Source organism: Carassius gibelio, chromosome A23, assembly GCF_023724105.1.
Source record: "Carassius gibelio isolate Cgi1373 ecotype wild population from Czech Republic chromosome A23, carGib1.2-hapl.c, whole genome shotgun sequence".
NCBI lineage: Eukaryota > Metazoa > Chordata > Actinopteri > Cypriniformes > Cyprinidae > Carassius > Carassius gibelio.
In genome coordinates this window covers 14,790,908-14,809,575 of record NC_068393.1, presented here as the reverse complement: position 1 = coordinate 14,809,575, position 18,668 = coordinate 14,790,908, and the positions used below count along the sequence as shown (strand labels likewise).

The 18,668-nt window shown below is 36.9% G+C and overlaps 2 protein-coding genes across 4 annotated transcripts; both read left to right on the top strand.

The window, feature by feature from the left end:
- Positions 1–649: 649 nt before the first annotated feature.
- On the top strand, positions 650–4,809 carry LOC127944903 (dolichyl-diphosphooligosaccharide--protein glycosyltransferase 48 kDa subunit-like). Its single transcript, XM_052541317.1, has 11 exons — positions 650–924; positions 1,164–1,274; positions 1,364–1,450; positions 1,541–1,644; positions 2,360–2,454; positions 2,543–2,636; positions 2,724–2,872; positions 3,132–3,279; positions 3,456–3,576; positions 3,734–3,840; positions 3,922–4,809. Exons 1-11 carry the CDS (start codon positions 690–692, stop codon positions 4,069–4,071), a joined length of 1,401 nt encoding a protein of 466 aa, XP_052397277.1. The 5' UTR covers positions 650–689; the 3' UTR covers positions 4,072–4,809.
- Positions 4,810–6,155: 1,346 nt separating this feature from the next.
- LOC127944793 (pleckstrin homology domain-containing family M member 2-like) lies at positions 6,156–18,510 on the top strand. Of its 3 annotated transcripts, none has more exons than XM_052541057.1 (20): positions 6,156–6,328; positions 7,209–7,315; positions 7,413–7,522; positions 8,121–8,220; positions 8,320–8,407; positions 8,884–9,058; positions 10,130–10,189; positions 11,241–11,511; positions 12,156–12,902; positions 13,013–13,082; positions 13,483–13,573; positions 13,665–13,729; positions 13,806–13,894; positions 13,979–14,111; positions 14,801–14,991; positions 15,083–15,148; positions 15,258–15,417; positions 15,974–16,153; positions 16,370–16,486; positions 16,854–18,510. In XM_052541057.1, exons 1-20 carry the CDS (start codon positions 6,269–6,271, stop codon positions 16,989–16,991), a joined length of 3,018 nt encoding a protein of 1,005 aa, XP_052397017.1. In that variant the 5' UTR covers positions 6,156–6,268; the 3' UTR covers positions 16,992–18,510. The 3 variants fall into 3 exon arrangements, with proteins under 3 accessions (XP_052397017.1, XP_052397018.1, XP_052397019.1); XM_052541058.1 differs by having other exon boundaries at positions 6,184–6,328; positions 11,244–11,511; XM_052541059.1 differs by lacking the exon at positions 10,130–10,189 and having other exon boundaries at positions 6,184–6,328.
- Positions 18,511–18,668: the final 158 nt, after the last annotated feature.

Here is an 18,668-nt window from a genome sequence, read left to right as displayed (position 1 = left end):
GATCAACCAACACCTGCAGTGTGACCTTTACACACAAGTAGTAGTCTAAATAGATTTCCCTTTTCTTAAATATAACAAAATATATATATATATATATATATATATATATATATATATATATATATATATATATATATATATATATATATATATATATATATATTTAAACAATTTAATATAATTATACATATTTAAAAAAAAAAACTATATTCACATTATAACCACTTTAGTTGCGTTAAAAATGCTGTTGCAATTACATTCCATGATACATGAATATTTTGTCTCCCAAACTCAATTTAATATGTATTTTAAAACAAAAAATAACTATTAATAGTGCACAAATTGTGTTAACCCTACAGAATACAAACATGCAAACTTTTTTAAAAATAATTTATTGGTATTTACAGTTTATTTCAACTGTAGTAACGTAGAGGGACACCACTTGCCACCGCAGTTGATGAATGACCCATTTTCAATATTTATTTTGACATTATTTTATCATTTTGTAACTTATTTACATTTTTTATATTTCTGCAGGTTTGGTCCTCCATATGTTTTTACCAGGTTATGGTTATGATGAGGGCTGTCTTATTATAATATTTATGAGTCCATGAGGCAGCACGCGATTGGCTGCTGGCTGGGTCAGAGTTCACGTCCGCGTTAGCGCTGACGTTGTCCAAAGGAGGAAAATGGCGATGGGTTGCTTGTTAATGAGGGACACCGCGACTCCTGCAACATTAACCTGCAAAAGACGGCGTGCTACAATGTTTCCCACATTGTCTGGTGGATTCAGCCGAAGCGCTCTGCTGGTTTTATCCGTGGCGTTAATGTTGCAGGCAGTTTTAGGAGACGGAAAGACGCTCGTTCTCCTGGACAATCCCAACATCAGAGACACTCATTCAATCTTCTTCCGCAGTTTAGCAGGTGAGCGTGATCTGATATTTACCTATTTTAAACACTCCAAAATATTACATTAGCACCTGAAAATATGGTTAGCATGTTCGCTTAAATGCTATATGAGTAGAAGAAGCTTTGTGAGCCTATGAGAATCAGATTGAATAGTTGCACCAATATACGTTACCTGTAACGTTACAGACCATGAAAGGTATTGCACGTTTTTTTTTATTTTATTATTTAACCCACAACTACATTCTTGTTCTCAGATCGTGGGTTTGACCTTACTTTTAAGACTGTTGATGATCCTGGTCTCTCTTTGATCAAGTATGGCCAGTTCCTCTACGACCATCTCATAATATTTTCTCCATCAGTGGAAGGTGAGTCCTGTTATAGTGAACCTAGATTTCATGTCAATCTGCCATTTTTATGTTTGTATATCCATGTTTGCATGTTTCCAACGGAACAGATTTTGGGGGCAGCATCAATGTAGAGACCATTACAGCCTTCATCGACGGTGGAGGAAATGTTCTGGTTGCTGCCAGCTCTGATATTGGTGAGTGCTGTATTGGTTTTGTATAAGTGCTCACTTATTGGCCTGTTGACATCAGTAATCTTTTTAACACCGTGTCTTTGACTCTGACAGGTGACCCTCTGAGAGAGCTAGGCAGTGAATGTGGGATTGAATTTGATGAGGAGAAAACTGCTGTCATTGACCACCATAACTATGACGTTTCTGATCCTGGCGAGGTCAGTAATGGATGGAGGAAAAAATTCAGCTTAGAGCAATTTTTGAAATGAAAAATTCAATATTCAAAGTCAACAACGAATTGGTTCCTGTTTTTACTTAATGTTACAATGTAACACACATATCAACAAATCCTCTCTTCCATATTGTTATGTGGAAGAGAAGTTGATCATTGTAAGAAAAGGCAGGACTTAAATTTGACCATCTGTTTGTATTAAAAATCATGAGCTCAAATATACTAAACTTTAATTTAAAAAATGAACCATTTCCTTGATTTAATTGCTTGGTAATATGTCTTTGAAATCCTGAAATATAATAATTTACATTCCCTCTAAAATTACTTTCCTTTTTGGCTGTTGTCACCTAGACTCTTTGACTTTGTTAACCCTTGAAAAATTCTACACTGAAGGCTACCTGCAACTGTTTTGTTCCCAACATTCTTCAAAATATCTTCATTGTGTTTCACAGAAGAAAGACTCATTTTTAGCTGAACTTTCCCTTTAATGTAAAGAAGATTCAAGAAAGAATAGCCAAATTAAGCCAATAACAGTAAATGAACTTTACTTCGTGAATTCAAGTGAATTGCCATTTCATGATGTCATATTGTGTGTTTTACATTCTAAAACATACTTTTAAAACAAAATTCTTTGTTCGTCATAATTTCAATTCATCAAATCATTGTTTGAAGTTTGTTCATGGGTTATTTTTATTTTACAGCACACTCTGATTGTTGCAGATCCAGAGAATCTTCTTAAAGCCCCAACTATAGTTGGCAAGCCCACTGATAAACCAGTCCTGTTCAAAGGTGTTGGGTAAGTGGTCTTGATAGCCCTGGTCTGTCATCATCTTATTCTGAAATTTTAACTGTTAAAGTTATGAGTTGCCTTTCTTTTTTTTCAGCATGGTGGCTGATCCAGATAACTCTCTGGTGCTGGACATACTGACAGGATCCTCCACCTCTTACTCCTACTTCCCTGATCGCCCCATCACACAGGTAAATATTTCAGAGCTTTCAATATTCTTTTTGTTGTTGTTAAATCCATTTGCATTCACCTCAATCTCTTTTTTTTTTGCTCTTCAGTATCCTCATGCAGTTGGAAAGAACACCCTCCTGATCGCCGGTCTGCAGGCAAGGAACAATGCACGTGTGGTTTTCAGTGGGTCACTGCAATTCTTCAGTGATGCTTTCTTCAACTCCCCTGTGCAGAAGGCCACCCCCGGTTCAATGAGGTCTGTTAATATATATTCATATTATTATTATTATTATTATATATCAGAGATGTTCACAAGTCTTTAACATGAAGACTGAGTCAAGTTTGAAGTGTTTGTCTCTGGAGTTTGAGTCAGGTCTCGAGTCTTTGGACTGAGTTCTCTTATGTTTTATTAACTGTGAAGTTCAGTCCGTTAACAGAATGAACGGTGGCATGATGAAAAATATATTTCTAGATTTGTTTAGAGGTTGTTTGATGCATGATGTGTATATTTTTAGGTATGAACAGACTGGTAACCAGGAGCTGGCTGAGGCCCTGTCCCGCTGGGTGTTTAAGGAGGCTGGTGTTCTTAGGGTTGGGGCTGTTACCCATCATCCAGTTGGAGAGAGCACCCCCCCTGCTGCCTACACCATCACTGACCTTGTGGTGAGGCATGCCATATACTTATATAGGCATTATATATAATTTAACAGTTAACACATGGTTTGTGACTGAGAAACAGGCAAATTCTGAAGAATTGACATTCAGTTTGAAAGAAGCATGGCATGCTCTGAGAAGCAAAGCAGTTTGGCTTACTGCTGCTGCTTGGATTGTCCTTACAGGACTACAGCATCGTGATTGAGATGTTGTCTGGTGGAAAGTGGGTGCCTTTTGATGGAGATGACATTCAGCTGGAGTTTGTCAGAATTGATGCATTTGTTAGGACCTACCTCAAGAAAAATGGTATGTTGTTGTCATTATAATCAGCATAATTTCATGCATGTAGATTACTATTCAAAAGTTTAGGGTCACTGAAGAGTAATGGAGTTAAAAAAAACTCTATAATAGTAGTGTTTGTTAATGATGTATGCCATTAAAATCATGACTGCTGGTTGTTTAGGTGGAAAATACAGTGTACAGTTCAAGCTTCCAGATGTATATGGAGTTTTTCAGTTCAAAGTTGACTACAACAGACTTGGCTACACACACCTGTACTCCTCAACCCAGGTAAAATTAAAAATTCATTGTAAAACTTGCTCCTGCTCCAACATTTCCTTGATATTAACTGATTCTTTTGTTATTCCACAGGTTTCTGTCCGCCCCTTGCAGCATACCCAGTATGAGCGCTTCATCCCCTCTGCCTTTCCATATTATGCCAGTGCCTTCTCTATGATGGCAGGACTCTTTGTTTTCAGTATCGTTTTTCTACATATGAGAGAAAAAGAGAAGTCTGATTAAAATGAGTATCAGTGAAGAGGAGTACTAGAAAATGTAAGAATAAATAAATAAATAAAAGCTGATGGGCTTTGGACCTCTGGCAGTCATGATAATTGGAGATCTGAAATGTTGGTATGGGCTTGTTTTGGTGAGTGCCATTACAACAAAAAGCAATGCTGAAGGGGGGTTGGGTAGTCTAACGAAAGATGTGTTTTTGTTTTCCGGTTTGCCATTTGTTAATTTACAGTGATTTGGGGCACACTTCATGTTTTATTTGACATGGTTTTACGATACAACATGCACTGATGCTTTGGCTCTTGCTATGAGAAGTTTGTTTTGAAAATTACCATTTGTAAAAAGGAATGGATGCTCACAATGTGGTTAAAACACCTGAAGATAGTAAAGTTTTAACATTCCAACACTAAATCTTATGTCCTCTGTTTTTCAATTTCATCAGATTTCATGATTGGTTTAGCAGTTATGAATATGGTTTATACAGATTCAGAACCTCGTCTCTCTAATGTAAACTACATGGGCAAGTTTATTTTTTGTATTTGTGCATTTTCAGTTACTGAATTCATGGGATAGAATGTGTGACAATAGAGTCGGCGCAATAGAGTCACACACACAATATATACGAACACCCTGTTTAACTCCATGGTTTTCCATATCAGGACATAAAAAAATAAATCATATGGTCCTTGGCAGGTCTTAAAATTTTGAAATAATATCTCAGTTGAATAAAGACACATGACATCACATGCCATAGGTCTGGTCTTTTTCTAATTGTACTGTCACAAACTTTATTATTAAACATGTTAACTGAGGCCTGTAGTCTGTGGTGTAGTTATTGGGTTATCTACAATTTCTATTGTATTTACTGGTCTCACCATGGGGTAAATTTCCTGGGAATGTCATTGTGTATCTTGAATGTCTTCCACTTCTGAATAATCTTCCTCACTGTGGAATGATAGACTTCAATTTGTTTGAAAATGCCCCTTCCCAGATTGATGGCAGAATCAATTGCTTTTGTAAGATCATTGCTGATGTCTTTCCTTTTTTAGCATTGTGTTAACTCGCACCTGAAGGCTCCTGTCCAGCAAACTGCCAAAACTTCTGCTTTAATGGGGTGCTCACACTTGCTGATGATCAGTTGATCAAAGGTATTTTATTAGCAGTGCCTTACTGTTACTTACCCACTGCATTCCCATTTTAACAGTCCAGTTTGTCACACATGGTTTTTCCACTATGGCCTTGTTTATGTTTAATAAATAATGACAGTGTGTAAAATGTCATGTGTTGTTGTTCATCTGAGGTTTAATTGTCCATTTTTTTTTTAAGACCTCCCAAGGACCAGATGGTTTTTCATGTCCTTATACGAAAAACATAGTAAGATAGTACATAAGATATAGTAGTGCTAAATCATTTTAGAAATTACTTTTATACACTACAGTTCAAAATTTTGGGGTAACATGTATATATATTATATATTAAAATATATTTTACTTTTATCTTACTGATCTCAATAGTCTAAACCGAAGTGGACATCTTTGCACCGTTTTTGTACACTGTGTACATTTAGGACGTCAAGCCTTCAATTGTTTTTTGTGAGAGCAGTTTTTTGTGTGTGATCCAAATGGTTAAAATAATCTTTGTATGCTTTATGTCAGACAAGGACTGGAAAAAAATCTGGATAATCCTGCCTTGTGTTTAGAACAGACCGATTTCTTGAAGGCCAACAGCTAAATGTAAATGAATAAAAAAAAAAAATCTCTCTCTCTAATTTTTTTAATGTATTATTTTAATACTTTGTTTAATACAATAGACAACGTTAAATATATATATATATATATATATATATATATATATATATATATATATATATATATATATATATATATATATATATTCGTTCAAAACAAAGACATCAGAGTACGTGCTCGACGACTGACGTAGAATGAAACCGATAAGTAGGCTTTATGTAGCGACTTGTGTTTTTAAAACAAACTACTGTTTCAAAAATACAGTTTGAGGTATGATTGTGTATAGAACAAAACTTGAGTCTCCTCGAGTAATGTTAACCACAGAGCATATGGCGGAAACCCATTGCGAATACAGGGTTGGCCTACAAATTGACGTCATCACTGAACAGCTCGTGGCCTGTGTGTACACAAGTCGGGAGCGCGTCAGCTGACATCCGCGGCGAGAGCAGCCAGACATGGATCAACTCAAAGTCAAAGACAGGATCCTCGAAAACATCTCTCTCTCTGTCAAGAAGGTAAAAAAATCTTATATACATGCAGTAAGGATAAATATAGACCTTTTCTATTTTATAATTTCACGGATAGTTTGAGGTTTCGTTGTTTACGCTATCAAAATATTTGGGCCTCCCCCCTCCTGCTGTCTTTTGAAGACAAAAGCCTTGACATCTTATGAAATAACATCCAGTGTTTCCTTATAAGTCAAGATTTAATAAATATCAGGCTAGACAGAGAGCTGTCAGTGCACTACATTGAGTTATTCTAGGTTATATTGTGTACTTTTAGCGTAGATAATATCTGTTTATCAATAAAATAAAATGAAAAAGTCACTTTAGACATGTGTCAAGTAAACACCGTTTATTGCATCATGGACACGTCTGACAGTGATACGATGCCCCTGTAAACAAGTCCTGTTATCAAATGAGATGCTATTATTAGGGCAAACAGAGCTTGATACTTATTTTATGGGGCCATCCTGCATTTGTCTGGACTGTTTTTTTCTGCAGTAACTTACTGAATCTTTGCTGATTGCAACATCAGAATATTTGTTCTTTCTTTTTTTCTTGTTCTGTCTTTGGCTGCTGTGTTATTTTGACTATTAGCTGCTTGCATACCCTGAAATCGTTTGATTTAGTCATTCAGAATTTAGTCTGTCAGGAGCTTGGCATTAGTTAGTTTTCATGGTTTTATGATGGACTTGACCACCAAGAAGCTCTGCTTTCATCAGCGAATCACAGAACTGTGAATTCTGAGAATGCATTTCTTATCAGAGATTGTTTATCTAGAATGAAAAGGATTGCTTGGAATGTCGTGGCTGTGTACATGCCAGAAATTTACCAGATATTCTTCTTTCACACTGAAGTGATTTTTTTTTATTTTTTACCAATTAATCCACAGTTGCAGAGTTACTTTGCCGCCTGTGAGGACGAGACGCCGGCAATCAGGAATCACGACCGGGTTCTTCAGCGGTTGTGTGAACACCTGGATCATGCTCTGCTTTATGGGTTCGACCAATTGCACCAGAGTTTTTTTAAAACCGAAACCCTTTTAGTGTAGACATTTGTAGGCTCACTGAACTTCTCTTTTCTCTACATCTCGAAGGCTGCAGGACATCTCATCGGGTTACTGGGTACTCGTATTACACTTCTCACGACGAGAGGCTGTCCAACAGATAGATGAGCTCCAGCACATAGCTACCAATCTTGGCCGAAGTAAGATCAAACCTTTACCACCTATGATGACTTGTTGATCTGCTTTCATAATAGTTGAGAAGTACAGTACCATTCAAAAGTTTGGGGATGGTAAGATATTAAAGTAAATATAATTATGATGTTACAGAAATTTCCATTTGAAAAGTGCTCTTCTTTTGAACTTTCCATTTATCAAAGAATCCTGAACATTTTTTCAAATAATAACAAAAAATAATAACTGTTAATAATAACTGTTTTCAGTGTTGAAATTAACAAATCAGCATATTAGAAGATTTTTTTTTATTTTAAGGATCATGTGACACTGAAGACTGGAGTAATAGTAGCTGATGAAAATTCAGCCTTGTCATTATAGATTAATGAAATGGAAAGCTTTATTTTAAATTGTAATTATTTCACAAAGTGACTGTTTTTACCCTGGTCTAAATGGTGACCAGAAGAGACTTCTTTCAAAACTTTAAAACATCTTACCAACCCCAAACGTTTAAAATGTAAATATAAAGTATTTGCAGGTATTTTCAGATGTTGAATATTGTGGCGCTGTGTGGACTTTGTTTCATGTAGTTAACTATGTTCTGAATGCTATGTTGTTGTTCCACAGGTCGTGCCTGGCTTTACTTGGCACTCAGTGAAAGTTCTTTAGAAAGCTACCTCCGACTTTTTCAAGAGAATCAAGGACTGCTCCAGAAATATTATTACAAGTGAGTGACTTTGAAATAATATTATTGTCCTTCTGTGGTTTCAGACCACAAATGAAAGCTGATTTTTGTGATGTGTGAACACTGCTTCCTCCTTTACAGAAATGCACTGGTTTGCAGTCATGACCATCTCACTCTGTTTCTTACGCTTGTCTCTGGGCTGGAGTTCATTCACTTTGACCTCGAATTGGTATGACTCTTCATTGATTTCTCCTGTCTAGAATTAGACAGGCTTTTCCACCGTATGTCCTAGACCTGATGTGTCTCATACAGTTTATTGCTATATAAACAACTGACTTCTCTGTACAAGCTGTAGAAAGTATATCTTTAAGGTGCTCTGACTGGTCAAAAAGTTTTGTTTTAGTCAATCTTGCCTTCAGTAGCCCTGCAATGTGACAAATTATTTTATAAAATATGAATATCCCATGTTGTCTCTCAATGTAAGGCATATAATAATGGTAAAATAACTAGCAAAACTATTTAAAATAGTTTTAGATGGAGTATTGAATGCCATTTACAATTACTAAACATATTTATACTAACTACTCACTTATAATATCAAAATACTGCTCTTCCATTACTACATTTTATACTGTTCTATATCTTCCATGACTGAAGATTTCAATATTTTCACTGCTTAATTCTTAATTTTTTAATTGGTGACAGGATGTGCCATATCTGGATGTTGCTCCTTACATGCCAGAATACTACAAACCCCAGAATCTGTTGGATTTTGAGGAGAGGTTGCCAAGCTCGGATAGCCTGTCTCTGCACTCTTTCACGTCCCTCACCTCTACTAACCTTGAGTGGGACGACAGCGCTATTGCCCCATCCAGTGAAGGTGAGCTGCTCAGCTTCAATTCACCATTTAGTTTTCTCCATCTCTCTCTGTCTCTTACTATTCCAACTTCTGTCTTATTTTCACTCTTTTGGATATTATTGTTCACTTTTAATCTTTTATTTTACAAGTTGGAATATTTAACTTGATGTAATTGATTATTCTGTAATCTTTGTTAAAGGGATACTCCACCCCAATATGAAAATGTTGTCATTAATCACTTACCCCCATGTCGAACACAATTTAAGATATTTTAGATGAAAACCGGGAGGCTTGTTGTGACTGTTATTGACTGCCAAGTAAATTACACTGTCAAGGTCCAGAAAAGTATGAAACACCTCTTATGAATAGTCCATCTACCATCAGTGGTTAAACTGTAATGTTATGAAGTGACGAGAATACTTTTTGTACGCGAAGAAAACAAAATTACCTTATCGCCATTTTGGAGAATATGAGAATATGGTTTCATTCAAATCAAAGCGTAAATACTCTTGAACAATGTATCTTTGTGCCTGGCTGACACAGAAGAGCGTACGCTGCTTGCGTTCAGCTCATATTCTCCAAAATTGCTCAACAGCGATGTGGAGAGTTACTGGAGACAAATTGTTGAATAGAGTCATTTCTTTTTTTCACGTACAAAAAGTAATGTTGTCGCTTATCGTTATGGTTGAACCACTGATGGCAGATGGACTATTCTGACGATGCCTTTCATATTTTTCTGTATCTTTACAGTGTAATTTACTTTGAAGTAAATGGGACAGTCAGAAGCCTCCCAGTTTTCATCCAAAAATCTTAAATTGTGTTCCGAAGACAACATTTTCATTTTGGGGTGGAGTATCCCTTTAAAGATTGTTTATCGAAGAGATGAGGACACTGAGTGTTCAGAAATCTCAGTGACCCTTTATGATCACACATTCATGCTTTCATTTCATTCAGTGACACATTTCACAGCTTTTAGTTCCTCAAATGCCAAGTTTCGCATTCACTTTATATCTCTTTTAGTTTCTGTTGTTCTTTCATACACTTCATAATTTTTCCTGCCTATTGATGAGTCTTATTTCTCCTTTTTTTTAGATTATGATTTTGGTGACATCTTCCCTGTGTTGCAGTCACTGCCAAGTGCAGACTGGGAAGGTGGGACATGGTTAATTTCCCCCCTCCCCAATCTAACATTCGCAAACCCAACCAGTCCATCGGTACAAACCTACTAACCTGCATTGCATGGTCTTTTCACTCTGTGCATGTTTGTTTAATGCACAGAAGCTGTTATGGGCTGTGTGCTTTTGGTGATTTCATTGATGGGTTACTGGTGACCATGTTCTGTATTAGACTAAACAGAACCAAACCCTTTTCTGATGGATGATACTAAAACATACACAGTGTCTGATGCAGATGGAACTTGATGTTTATTGTCAGATTGTGTTTTCTGCTTTTGCACCTGTGGCAGTGTGTGGCAGCTGGTTTGCATGTTAGCTGCTTCCAAAGCTTTACATTCTGTGGCAGATATTCTTAAGTTATTGTAATTTATTGATTATGAAATGCTGACCATAATAATCAAATAGGAGTCTTTTATATATAGACATATTTTTTGTTGCTTGAATGAAATAAACTTTTGTCAGATCTACAAAGAATAATTTATGTTTTAACTTTTGAGTTTAGTGTTATTTAATTCAGATACAACACTTACAGTACTTAATGAAGAAGTTATTATGTCTAATTATGGTTCATTTTCTTTCTAAAAAATGGTGCAAGATCACATTCTTCTTTCATCAATACTACAGTTTTGCCACTATACTGCTTAATAATTTTGGGTCACTAATATTTGTTTAAAAGGAATGAACACTTTTATTCAGCAATAATGTATTAAATTGATTAATAGTGGCAAAGATTAATAATGTAACAAAAGGTTCTAATTCAATTTAATGCTGATGCTTTGAACTTCATCAAAGAATATGTAAATAAAAAATGGATTTCCCTGTTTGTGATTATTTGTCAGAATTTCAGATACATAAAAGAATGATTTGGAAATAGCTAGAAGGCTAAGTTTGTGTTGCAAAACAGCTTATGTGTGTTGTATGTCTCTGTGCATTTGTCATGATTCAGTCTCAGCCTAATACTACTACAATGAGCTCCTAATACCTGCATGTCCCTTGTGTTTTCCCATCTTGTTCTCGTTTTCTGACAGAAGGAGAATTTACTGATCCAGTCAGTGGGCCCCACTCCTCAGGATCGGACCCTCAGACTGTCGTCAGCGACTGCGTTGTATTGAGGGCCTCTGCATGCACCATCAGAACCACAATTCTGTCGCGAAGCCCTACAATTCAGCACAATCCCTTCAATGAGGACTCAGGCACTAACACTTCCGCTGACGTCACCCCAGTGCACATGGCTAGCCGGCATGCTTCAAAAACAGGAGAAGATGCTGAGATCACCAACACTGAGCTGGAAGTCATCAGGTGTGTCTTGAGTATTAGGTCTTATGGTCTAGGGTTGTAGTAGCATATCAGTCACACATTATTAGTTGATATGGGGAAGTGTATAATTTGTGTGTGCGTGTGTTACCATACTTCCCTTTCCGTTTATATTTCAACTTCTTAAAGACTAGATGCTGGCATTTTAAAAAAAAAAAGCCAGTTTGTAGCTCAACCAGTGGTGTGAGCTTGTCTAAACCAATTAAATCTGTAATACTTGGAAAAAGAGATCTGTTAGCATTCCCTTTTATCTTTATGGCAGTTACATGAATAGCACATCCTGGAGGAAGTCTAGATTATGGTTTAAATGGCTCTCTAAGACAAACAGTCACTGGCAAAACATTTTTACATTACGGAACATGTAATAAAACATATTTATAATTTTGTATGTTGCTTGAAAAAAATTATTTTATCAGAATAAAAGGATACTTTTGAATGACCATCAATGGAAATATAATTTTGCAATACTATTTGGTCCCTCTAGTCCCTCTATGACCAACATGACCTTCCAGCTCCACTTAAATATAATGTTCTTGTATATTATTTCACAATGACATACTGCTACATAGTTTTAACATTTAGGTATACTGATGTATTTTTCTGTTTGGTTTTCCTTTGTTGTGCTACAGAATGGCAAGGCGCAGAAGACATTGTAAGAAACGACGGGGAAGAGGGTTGACAGACTCTATGAGCAGTGAGCAGAATGTCACCTCTCCAGACACTGAGAAATGCCTTCAGGTTGTAGTTGAGAGAGACATTGTATTAGACGATGTTAATATGGACAGTCGGGGTCCTCTGGAGGGGCCAAATGGTCCTGTCTCAGAGTCTATGAGGAATGGGAGACAAAAAGGAGATGATGAAGATCCGGAGGCAGGGCTGAGGCTCCCTGAAATGACGGACACTTCTATGGACAGTGTGGGCGAACCCCTCCGTGATGTCATGGACAGGCTGAATGGTTCTTTGGATGGGGAAAGCTGGCAGCGAAGTGAAGGTGAGGAGGAAGAGAATGGAACTTGCACTAATCACTATGGACTCCCCCATCAGCGGCCCTTTCGAGAGGACTCGGGCAGTGAACCTCCAGACCCAAGACATAGCTTCCTTCAGGCCCCCCTGCCACCCGCAGACTTCTACTGCTTTACCTCCCAGAGTCCAGACCCTGCTGCCTCGTGTGGTGGGTGCAATGACTCTGCAGGGAATGGCGAGTCGCAGGATGTTCCTGTTGGCGATGAAGATGAGGGAAAAGCAGAATCACCAGCTGCAGGGCAGGATCCCTCCATCCCCGTAGAAATGTCAGCTGAGGAGGAACGGAATAAAGAAGAAAGGCAGGAGGAGGATAAAGACCACACAATACAGAGCTCTCATGCTGCAGAGTTTAAGTGAGACTGTAAACGGATTGAAATCAGTGACCAGCTTGGTTTGGAATAGCTTTATTGACACTATATGTGAGTTATTAAGAGGTTTACGTATTTGTTTTTTTGTTGTACAGGGTGGATAACAATCACCTTCTGCTACTCATGATTCATGTTTTCAGGGAGAATGAAGAACAGCTCTTTAAGGTGATACTCTGCTTGATTTAACAGCACTGAATGAATAACTTTGTATTTACGGCTTTAAATTGTGTCCATGCTGCAGGCTACCCATTTACTCATTGCACCCTTTTATCGTACCATTTTGTGAAACAATCACTCAAACCACATTCATTGGTGATCAGAAGTGACCACATCGCTTATGTTTACATTTTTTCTCAGAATTCTTTGATGAATAGAAAGGTTAAATGTTTATTTATTTATTTATTTGATATAGAGACATTTTGTAATGTTATCAATGAATGTAATGCATCCTACCAAAAAAAGTAAAAAAAAATAACATGTACAGGCTCCAGGAATGTGGTTGGGGACCCCTGTTGTAAACGAGTGTTACCTATTGATTGGTTTGCATTTTTACATTTAATTTCAGATGGTGAGGATGAGCACAGGCCACATGGAAGGAGATTTGCAGCCTCTGTTTCTGCTGTTGACGGACTGCTACATTTACCTCTTACGAAAAGGTCAGCAAACCTTCATTGGAAGAGCAGGACATTGCTATATGTGTACAAAAGCACATGTTTGCAGTTGTTGTTGTGTCCCATTGGTTTTCAGGGGCAGCAGAGAAGCCTTATACTGTTGAGGAGGCGGTATCTTATAATGAGCTGGACTACATCTCTGTGAGTAAATGACCTGAATCCTAAATGATCAGTTTGACTTGCTGCAGAGAGATAAGAGCCTTTGTTTGTGCCTTAGGTGGGACTTCACCAGCAGACGATCACTTTAGTGTGCACTAACAGAAGACGGCAGTTCCTTTTAGACACAGCTGACTCATCTCTGACTGTGTAAGTTTTCAAAATCAAAGGGCATCCCCATGAAGTTGATTAGAAGACGTCTTTGAAGAGGATCTGTTCATGTTCTCTCCTCAGCTGGTTCCTGACTGTGCTGAAAGCGGCCTTGGAAAATGGCTGTAGGGAGCTTCCCTACCCCTCTGTTCTCACTGACGCCACCATGGAGAAACTTGCTCTTTCTAAGTTTGTATGCCAAGAGACTCCCTGTGAGGTAAATGGGGGAGATCTATCACCCTAAATAATTCACAAGAGTCTGGCAGACAGTGGCTCAATTTGATAATCTTAGTTCCTCATGCTGACTCTTTCTATAAATACAATTACAATTAAACCATTTACATTGATTATACAGTTTAGACCAGTGGTTCCAAGAGGGGTGCAGGATGACTTAAAATTATTGAAATTAATAGATTATTATTAATACATTGTTGATACAACAATATAGTTAATACATTAAAAAAATATAAAAATATAATTAAAATTAATTGTGTACATTTATTTGTTTATCCCTCTTAATAAGTATTGTTCATTTTTTCCAGTTTTTTTTTCCTGTTTACAAATAAATTAATTCACAACAAGCAGCTTTGTAATAATTATAGCACTTTTTTTTTTTTGGACTAATATCATTTTAAAGTAGTTACAGTGCTTACAGGATAATTATTCTTATACAGTATTAACCCTTTTGTGTATATATTATGAACTAACTATCTCAAAGAGAAAAAAGATAATTTGACATCTCACAATAAACTTTATGAAAAAATATATAAATCTCAAGACCTTTGTTTCTGTTCCACAAACCTGTCTTTGAAACCAGCATTACAAAAGTACTTGGTGCATCGAATAGTTAATTAAACGCACATACTGGGACTTGTCTTATTGACATTGTGCTAACTGTCTGTGTAGTTACCTGAGATGAGCATCCGCCTGTATTCTCTGGTTCACTGGGAGGACCCAATAGATGCAGTGGTGGCTTCACCAACATCTCCATTCAGCTCCAGAGAATCCAGTAGCACTAAAGAGGGGGCACTGTTGTACCGGGCCGGGAGCACTTATTTGGGGAAGGAAGTGTGGAAAAGCTGTTACTTGGTTCTCAGGTACAAAATGGTTTGGTGCTTTAAGCTATTCAACAGTAATTCAGCAAGCTGTTTGGGTGTGCTGAATCTAAATCTGCTGTTCATCTGGCAGCAACGGCATCCTGTATCAGTATGCAGAGAGAACAGATGTTACACCTCTGATGTCTGTGACCATGGGGTAAGCAGTTTACACTCTTAGCAATGTGAAATACATGTTCTTTTCAATATGAAAGGTGCCCACTTATAAACATTTGCTGTGTATTTGCATGCGATTGTGTTTGTTATAGGGGAGGGCACTGTGGAGGCTGTAGGCGTTCAAACAGCTCCGAGAAGCCTCATGCTTTTCAAGTGATTCTGACTGAACATCCTCCATTAGTGCTCAGTGCAGAAAACGAACTGGAAATGGCCGAATGGATGCAGCTGATTTGCCAGTCTGTCTCTAAAGGGGTAAGCTGCAATCATACACACATTAACTTTTTTTTTTTTTTACTGGAAGCATTTCTACGTCCATTTTCTTGCAAACAAGATCTCTACAGTTTTTGGGTAGTGTGACTAAACATAGTTTTAAGTTTCAGACTTTCCATTCAAATCTACTGTCTTTTTCGGAGCTTGTGGCATGTGAGCAAAATGTGGGAGTGTGCATTTTACCACATGACAATGTGTTGTTGTTCCTCATTAGTTTCAGACATGCCAACATTTGCATCTTATGGATGAAATATACTACACAACATTTAAATTCTAAACAAATTTTAAAACGGTCACAAAGTGGCATCATGAGTGCACAGTCATACACTACATGATTTTCTGTCAAATCTGTCAACTCAAATCTGCAGACTGGCTCTGACTAGTATTGACTCTTCTAGACTGTGGGGCAATAAATTATCTAGAGTATGCCAGCCTATAGTGGATCCTGTAGATATTTTTTTTTCTTTGTATAGCCTGTCCAGAATTATCAGAATGATTCCCCAGATGTTGACCGCGGTTGTTTATTTTTGTTTCTCAGATTATTCCACAGGGAGTAGCTCCTGCACCCTGTATTCCATGTTGCCTTGTACTCACAGACAGGAAGTTGCTCACATGTCACCAGGATTGCCAGACCAGTTTTTTCCGTTCCCTAGGAGGGGCTGATCTGAATGATATCACAGCTGTATGCCTGGAAGAGGATAAAGAATACTGTGTCATTGTAAGAGTCCGTTCGGATTGTTGTGTGACAGATGTTTCTGTGAACAGATGTTTGCTCTTAATATTTTCACATCTACAAATAAACTCATCAACTTTAGGGTGTTCCCTGGATTCTTTTTTCTTGAAATGTTTGCTTATTATGAATCACAATTGTAGAAGCTTTACTTGGTGGTGGTTTTTTATTTGTATGTGCACTAATCACCCTTTGTGTCTGCAGGAATTTGCAGAAGATCGTGCTCAGTTTCTCCCACCCTGGGTTTTGTATTTTAGCGGATGTGAGGAGCGAGATCGGCTACTAGGAGAATTGGGTAAAGCATGGGCTGCTGTTTACCAGGTGAAGAAAAAGCTTTTTTCATAGCTAGCAAATCATGGATTTTTAATAGATCAGTAAAATTGTTTGTTACAAAAGATTTCTACACCAAAGCACCAAAACAGCATATTAGAATGATTTTTTTAAAGATGACATGGCACTTAAATGGCTGCTAAGAGGCTGCTAAAATTCATCTTTTCCTAAATTACTATTTTGTATTTTAATATATTTTAAAATATATTTTAAATGTAGTTTAGCAATATTACTCTTTTTGCTGTGTTTTTGATCAAATAAATCCAACCTTGGTGAGCATAAAAAAACATCTCATCAATTTTCTTATTAATATAATTTGTTTGTTTAACAGCATGAATTTCTACATATGTGTGTCCAGGTAAGCCTACCTCGTAAGCCGGTTTCAGACCCATCGGTGCAGAAGAGGTGTAGAGAAGCGCAGGAGCTGATGAAGAGTGCATGGCAGAGGAGTGACAGCCTACACAGAGGTCGATCAGAGAGAGAACCATGGTGCTGATGACCGGTCTATCACTACAGTGAGCCCAGGATTAAATAATACAGCATGGAGGAGTCCGCTCACCAGCAAACCTACTGTTTATATAGGTACAAACAGTCACTGAGAGCTCTCCAGACCAGAGTCAATATCGAGTAACATGGTCTCATGATATTTATCTACCGGTAATGAGGCCGGACCTTGTTTACACTTGCCATGCACAAATATTTAAGGAATTAAGATTAAGGCTTTGGCTATTAAAAGTGGAAGTCTGCAACAGGCAATCAAAAAAACAAGAGATCTAGCAGTTCTCTTCCATTACATGTGATTATACTATATAGAGTGTAAATGGTAATAACTCAAAATCTTTTTTTTTTTTTTTTATATCTCCTCCTTGTATAAAGTCTTTGGACAGATACTGTACATCATGCTTGTTCTACGTATATAAAGAGGTACAAACTGCTTTGTGAGCACTTGGGAAAGAGAAGTTTAGTTATGTTTACACCATTGGTATTAGCTGGCTAACTATTTGAAAGTATAACGGTTTGCATGGCAGCTTGGCACAGACACTCAAAATACACAGAGAGAGAAAAAAGGGGAATCGGTCCGGCTTTCTTTTAGATATCTTATATCAGTCAGCACTGCTAACAATGATGGTACGGTACCAGCATGTAATCGCTTTTGTTATATTGGACTGAAGTCTTTTGATAGGATCAATCAATAAAATACTGTTATAAGGGTCATACAATTCTATAATATCATTAGTCTAAGATATACTACTTTTATTTATATATATATATATATATATATATATATATAAAATCTAAATAAGATATAGCTCTTGCAGCTATAATAGTTTAGAAGTGAAGGTGTTGGTTACAGGAGAATTGCACAAGGATCAGTGTTGCACGTTCATTAAAAAAAAAAGGTTTGAGGGTTTTTTTTATATATTTTTTATGCCTTTAAAATGATTTTCTGATCATGCATAAGCATTCACAAATTTTTCGGTTTTAAGAAAAATGTATTTTTTTTGCAATTGAATGCAGTCAGTCAAGCATTTGTTTAAGGTCAAACTCTCCAAAAGGTGTTATCAGCTGTGTTTTAGCTTAAATATCAAATGCATTCCCTCAAATGTGCAAATGTTCCTCACTCAGTGATGCATTTAGGTATAATATACCATTTCCAATGAGACACTGTAAAGTTGTTTTAAGAATGTAGAGTGGTTTTAAAGAAAGCAGACTTGAGTAAACTGGAGTAATGTGGATCTGACAGACTGTGATGAATGGAAGCAGAATCTCAGGTATGTTGAAGTTTGTTCCAGTCAACAGTGACTTTAAATAATACATTGCTGGACAATGATGGAATACAGTTGTTCGTTAACAATTTAAATGTGGTTTTATTTTTTATTTTTTTATTTTTTTAAATGAGAGTGACCTACAGTAGTCAGTTATGTTGTTCTAACACGCTGCATGTACATTTTGGAAGATGTTGTCATATCTGATAACAAATATAAATAAAATGTGTTTTTTTTTAATCATGAAAACTTTTGAATAATAACATTTGCATTTGTAATGACACTGACTTTGACTTTGAAAGGGAAAAAACTTGTGGTCGTTAACTGTGAATCTTTTTAAAACCGATTATTGTATAGAAGAACAAGAATGTCAGAAATATAAAGATTAATACTAAAATTATACAAAC

Excerpts from the sequence above, each read along its gene's own strand:
- LOC127944903 (XM_052541317.1), top strand. The coding sequence starts at position 690 with ATGGCGATGGGTTGCTTGTTAATGAGGGACACCGCGACTCCTGCAACA. Across the intron at positions 2,873-3,131 it reads GCCACCCCCGGTTCAATGAG|GTATGAACAGACTGGTAACC; the intron begins GTCTGTTAATAT and ends GTATATTTTTAG. Across the intron at positions 3,280-3,455 it reads ACACCATCACTGACCTTGTG|GACTACAGCATCGTGATTGA; the intron begins GTGAGGCATGCC and ends TTGTCCTTACAG.
- LOC127944793 (XM_052541057.1), top strand. The coding sequence starts at position 6,269 with ATGGATCAACTCAAAGTCAAAGACAGGATCCTCGAAAACATCTCTCTC. Across the intron at positions 15,149-15,257 it reads CTGATGTCTGTGACCATGGG|GGGAGGGCACTGTGGAGGCT; the intron begins GTAAGCAGTTTA and ends TGTTTGTTATAG. Across the intron at positions 16,154-16,369 it reads ATAAAGAATACTGTGTCATT|GAATTTGCAGAAGATCGTGC; the intron begins GTAAGAGTCCGT and ends TTGTGTCTGCAG.